This window comes from Coenobita brevimanus, chromosome 97 (assembly GCF_032717465.1).
Source record: "Coenobita brevimanus isolate Jiangsu-jjx chromosome 97, ASM3271746v2, whole genome shotgun sequence".
Lineage (NCBI taxonomy): Eukaryota > Metazoa > Arthropoda > Malacostraca > Decapoda > Coenobitidae > Coenobita > Coenobita brevimanus.
In genome coordinates, this window is record NC_137050.1 from 35,648,936 (window position 1) to 35,654,502 (window position 5,567).

The 5,567-nt window shown below is 42.7% G+C and overlaps 1 protein-coding gene across 1 annotated transcript in view; it reads left to right on the top strand.

Moving 5' to 3' along the window:
• The window catches only part of LOC145413654 (uncharacterized), a 332,513-nt gene extending 327,465 nt beyond the window's left edge, over nucleotides 1–5,048 (top strand). Inside the window, exon 13 of the mRNA XM_080283312.1 lies at nucleotides 2,334–5,048. Within this exon, the coding sequence (XP_080139438.1) occupies nucleotides 2,334–2,935 (602 nt within the window). The 3' untranslated portion in view covers nucleotides 2,936–5,048. The remainder of the gene's footprint in view (nucleotides 1–2,333) is intronic.
• Nucleotides 5,049–5,567: the final 519 nt, after the last annotated feature.

A 5,567-nucleotide genomic window follows, 5' to 3' on the forward strand; every position in this document is an offset into this window, starting at 1 on the left:
AAAAGAAAATATCCAGCTGTGATATTCAAAATAAATCACCATAGAAGTGCTGCAAAGTCTCCCAGGCCAAGAAGGACGTAGTCGTGTATGATTTTTTTTTTTTTTTTTTTTTTTTTTTGGCTACCTGGCTTAGTCAGGGTTTCACACACAACGAACGTCTACTAGTGCTGGTTTGAAGCATTTCCTGATTAAATTACCTCCGCAGTAGCCGAGTGGCTAGCGTTGCTGACCAAAAGGCTGCCAACCCCTTAGCACCAAGGTTCGAATCTTGGTGCAGGGAACTGGAGTTATTCATCTCGGGTATCCATCAACCTTTTGTGGGTTGGTGGGTAAAATGAGTACATAGGATAACACCTAGGAAAGGTAACTTCGGTAAACTGGATGAAATAGCGACTTTGTATCCCAGTATAGCGGGTGAAAAACCTAAACTGTAAGCTCAAAGACTTAAGCACCGCGGCTAAGGACATCACGCTGTTCCTGATGCAGTCTAGTTAAAATCCGACCTGTTGCCGTAAGAGTGATAAGAGATCTTCGTTAGGATTATGGCAACATAATGTGAACATTGTTTATTGGGATGATATAACTGTTTCCACCTGACTTGGGCCCTCGTTAGACGTGGTCTTTGTTTGGTGTGAGACAATGGCGATGACTTCCCTCCATCACAGGGGGGGGCGCGGTAGCACAGTGGTAGCGCGCTGGACTTGTGATCGGGGGATTGCAAGTTCGAGCCTCGCCCAGGCTGCCGTGCCGGGAGGGGTAGCTCCCTCCTGTAACCCTAGCGGGGCTATATAGTCCAATACAGGGCTTAGCTCGGGGGAACTCCATTTCTCCCATTTCCCTCCATCACAGTAATAGGATCAGAGGGCAAACAGGGGCTGTGGATCACAAGTGTACTGTACATAGTGTTGCACTGCCCTTTTACTTGCTGCAGCATCCATTATTTTCTGCATGCCTTGGTTTGGCCTGTCCACAGCTAACTATTCACTGGATGATGATAAAAAGTAAATGTAACGGCATGACTTAACTGTATAATGTAATCGTAGTTAGTATGCTGTAGTTACCTTCTCAACCTTCCCATAAACTTGATCTATAAATTCCACATGAGTAAAAAAATAAACCAGTAGGGACTATGACAGTTTGTGAGACACATTAACTCCTTCACCAGCCAGACGTATTTTACAATTTATTCTTGCTACTACCAGTCCATCTTATTGTGCTTAGGAGAGCCCCTTAGTTGTGACGGGGTTGATGAAGGCTGTAATTAACCCATCCATTTCGAGAAGTCTATTCAAGTCTGATCATATTCGTCAGGAGACAGCAAGAATAAATGTGACTTCATTTGACTGAACGGGTTAAGTAGAGGCTTCATGATACTTTAGACTTTTTTTGGATTTTTGTGTTTGTTTCAACATTAATTCTCTCAGCATCATCCACAATGTGTTTATTATCCAAGACTAGCAAAACCATTTTTATTACTAAGATTTTATCCTTGACATCACAAGTTGCAATATGAGTGTACATGAACAAAACAGACTGCTCCAGTAAAATACCTGACGTGAACATTTTATGGCATTTCATTTGTTGTGTGTACGTGGAACATGTCGAAGTGGAATGGTTAGAAGTGCAGGGTGTTTGAGTGATATTAGTAAAGTTGGGGACAAAAGTTCGTCTTATTTTTTCACCCCATCACCTTTTTTTTCTTCTGCTGACTAATATTGCTGTGGGGAGAGAGGCTTGGTATGGTTCTCTGACCATACAGTAAATGATTCATGGGTCATGGAGGACAGGATAGGACAAGCCGAAGTGTGAAATGTATGTAGTCGAAGGGTAGGCAAATTTCTGTTCCTGACAAAGCATGCACTAGACTCATTGCTCCTCTCAGTGTTCATTCTCAGATTTGCTTTACAGGTTCAGGTACTTTAATCAACTTTAAAAGAGTGACTGTGTGTGTGTGTGTGTGTGTGTGTGTGTGTGTGTGTGTGTGTGTGTGTCGTTTCTTATGATCAACATTCATTCTCACTGACCCCCTCAGTCCAGTGACGTATTACTCATATTATTCATGTCTGCAGAGGCTTTTACAAATTTAATAATAGAGTCTGAATTGGAGGGTACAGATAAAGACCATATCAACTTTAAAACCAGGGGCCTTTCTAAAGCAAATCAAGTCATCTGTTAGTTGCAAAAGATGAAGAAGTTGTTTTACTGAAGGGGTTCGGTGATTTGCCTTCCCATCATCAGTCCTCTCATGTAATACTGTGTGCTGCATTTCAACCTGCTGTATGCATTGGTGTCGGTATAACCTAACTGGATGGCTGGTACTTTGTTATTGCCAGGTTGTAGCGGAAGCAGCGGGTGCGAGTCAGGGTATGTGTCCCCGTATCTGGCCTCTGAGCGGGATGGACGAGTGGTGGGGGCAGGAGTACCGCCAGGAGCAGGCACGGTAACCCTCGCCCCTTCCTTGCTCGTAACTCGCTCCACCATCTCCCAGTACGACACCAAGCGCACCATAACCACAGTCGTCACACCAAAGTCCTCCTTTGACGAGAACAGGGTTCGAATCCAGGTCCCTGCAGCAGTCGGTATGGGTGGGGAAGCAGCAGGGGGAGGAGTTCAGGCTATAGGAGCAGGAGAAGCAGAAACCAAAGTTATGGTATCAAGAAGCAGCAGTCAGAAGGAAGGGGAAGGAGGGAGGACAGGAGGGGCTGGAAAGGTGACAACGCACTACATCACCAGAGGAAGCAGCAGGGAGTCTCCAAGCGCCACCTCACCCAGGCTTCTTCATCCAGAGATTTCTTCTCTCCCCACGCCACTTCACTCTCCCTCACCAAGCCCCGGCTCCTCTCCCTGCTCTTCTCCCCACACACCAGCGCCTTCCTTCCCCGACCAGGATACCCCTAGGCGTCCCTCGCCCAATCGCTCACCAAGATTTGTGTAGCTGGTGGCAGTGAGTCAGAATGAAATACCATCCTCCTGTAGTGAACTGTATGGATGTGGCAGTTTAACATCCTAGTGATTTCGCTGCTGAATGGAAAGGACAAGCTGAAATAAATGATGTAAACAATGGTAATACATAATTTATATCAAGTGCTTTCACGATCAATAGTTTGCCAACACTTTCCCACCATATGTGGCATGCAAACATACTGTATTACTTTTTTTTTTTTTTTTTTTTTTTTTTGTGATAGTAAAATGAAGCAAACAGGAAAAGAGTAGTGAGAAGGAACCATACTCTGATGTCAGGGGGTAATGGGAAATATGAGGCAAAATATAATGCTGGCGGGGGATTGTCAGTGAACTTTTGCTTGTGAACTCCAGCAACATAGACGTTAGTGTTTGCTGGAGGTTAAACTGATGACTGGATTCACTGTTCTCCATCACATATAGCTTGGTATATATATGACAGGAGGCGTGATGGATGTGTGGCAGTACGGGTGCTGGAAAAAATAATGTCTGACCGAAGAGCTAAGAAATATGGCTCACGGTTGAACCTTGCACAGTAAGCCAGACAGAAAGATGATGTCTGCTAACCCAGACAGACCGGTGGCTATATGCAGTTGCGGACATGAATAATCATTCACTTCCTGAAGAAAAATGTGGAAAAAGTGAGCATTAAGTTTCTTTGAAGCTCAACAACTTTTCAGAGTATCATGTAAGTTTCATAATTGTTCAAATAAAAAGTTGATCGATATTGTTATCCGCAAGTGTGTGTCACTGTCAGTACTGTGGTGTCAGAGTTATGTAGCATATCATCTGTGCTAACTGGATGGATGGCCGCATGCACGGTGCTCTTGGGGAACTATGTGATGTGGTAATGACTTGATTAATTTGTTTCCTCTTTACGGACGCTGAATGTGCTGTAATGCATCCCAGTATGTTGTCTGCTGTTTCTTCGGCAACACGAGAGTGTCTTACACTGACTATGAACTTATCTTCGATGTGACCAAATATTACCCACATTCTGTAAATACTTATGTACATGTATTTAACTGCGTGGAGGGTGAAGGCATTTTTGTACGACTATATATATCCCTCCCACTGTGAAACACGTACTGATCAGTGGTCATGGTGTACACGTATAAAACATGTGCCACTGTACGGAGATACCAGTCCAGAATGTTGTAAGTCGATGTCGTCATTTTACCTATGGCCCCGTGTTGTCTTGAGCTTCGCAGGCTCTATAGCACCTCTTTATTAGTGATATGTTTTGGACATTATGCCGTAATATTAAATCTTTATAATAGTATCACAGTTTGCGTACATAAAGTACTACAGAATATTAACCCTTTCGTCTTCTATAGATGCATCACAAGATGATTTTTTCAGCTGAGGGAAGTCTTGGTGGTTGGGGGTTGGATGTCTCAATAAACCATTGAAATGCTTGAATTTCTCTCACCTGAATAAAGTGGTCTGGACTCAGTTTCAATAAATACCCATGTACGTTCCTGGCAGCGGAGCAGTTTGTCTGCCGAGATAAACTGGTATGGAAGAGGTGTTAGAAAGTCACAAGCCGACAAGAATGCGGGCCATAGGGTTACACGTATGAACTCTTAGGAATTTACACTTATGAACAAACCCGATTCCAGGAAGGTGTTTCTCCCCTGCAACGAAATTACTGTTTCCCAGATCGTACTTAGAAAAGGAAAATTGATGTGCCTTACTTTGCATGCTGATCACGGTCGTTAAGACGTTTAATTGCGCAGCTTTATTTATTGCAAACTTCACTCATCATGCCTAACAGGACCTAACCTAACCATATAAGCCACATACTTTATTTTACATCCTTTCCGGGGGTAGGGCGAAAGGATGCCAAGGTTTAAGCCAAGTTAGGACAACGTCAGGGCCAAAGGATGCTAAGGGTAGGACCAAAGTATATGGCTTTCACGTTTAGGTCAGGTCTTGGTAGGTTTAATCTGTGGAACGTCCATGAGTAAGTCTGAGCAACTAAACGAAATAATGACCCTAATAACTTCAGATATTTTGACATTGTACTACTGGCTAAACAGGAGTATTCTATTGGGCCTTATTATGTCTAGCAATAAACTGTACTATACGACTGACTGTTGTTTTCCCTCACCTCTCACACGGTCATTTCAAACTGTGCTTTACGAATTATCATAAGAGAAAGTGTAGTGTTTGAATGCATTTAACAGTGATTTATTTATTTATTTTTTAACTCATAACCATCAGACGGTTGTATTCAGCTTAACCGGTTAACTGAAATGAATTTAAGCTGTTCTTGGTATACCCAGTCGACTGATTAACTTAGGAGTGATTTTTCAAGATGCAGGGTGCTGACATCATCGGGTCATCGCCTTTGTTATTCCTTTCCTACCTCAGCTGAAGAACACCGTTGGAAAAATCATTTAGTGAAAACTTAATCAAAAGGAAAGACACGTCCTCGGGTTAAAAGGGTAAAAAAAAAAGTACTAGAAGGGTTACCATCATTCTACTCAATATACGGGAACTTTTTTTTTTTTTTTTTTTTTATATATACAAAGCTATTTTTGCCACATCTATACCATCATATTTAACTTGAGAAAAATGTTACGTGCTTAAGGAGTTAATAC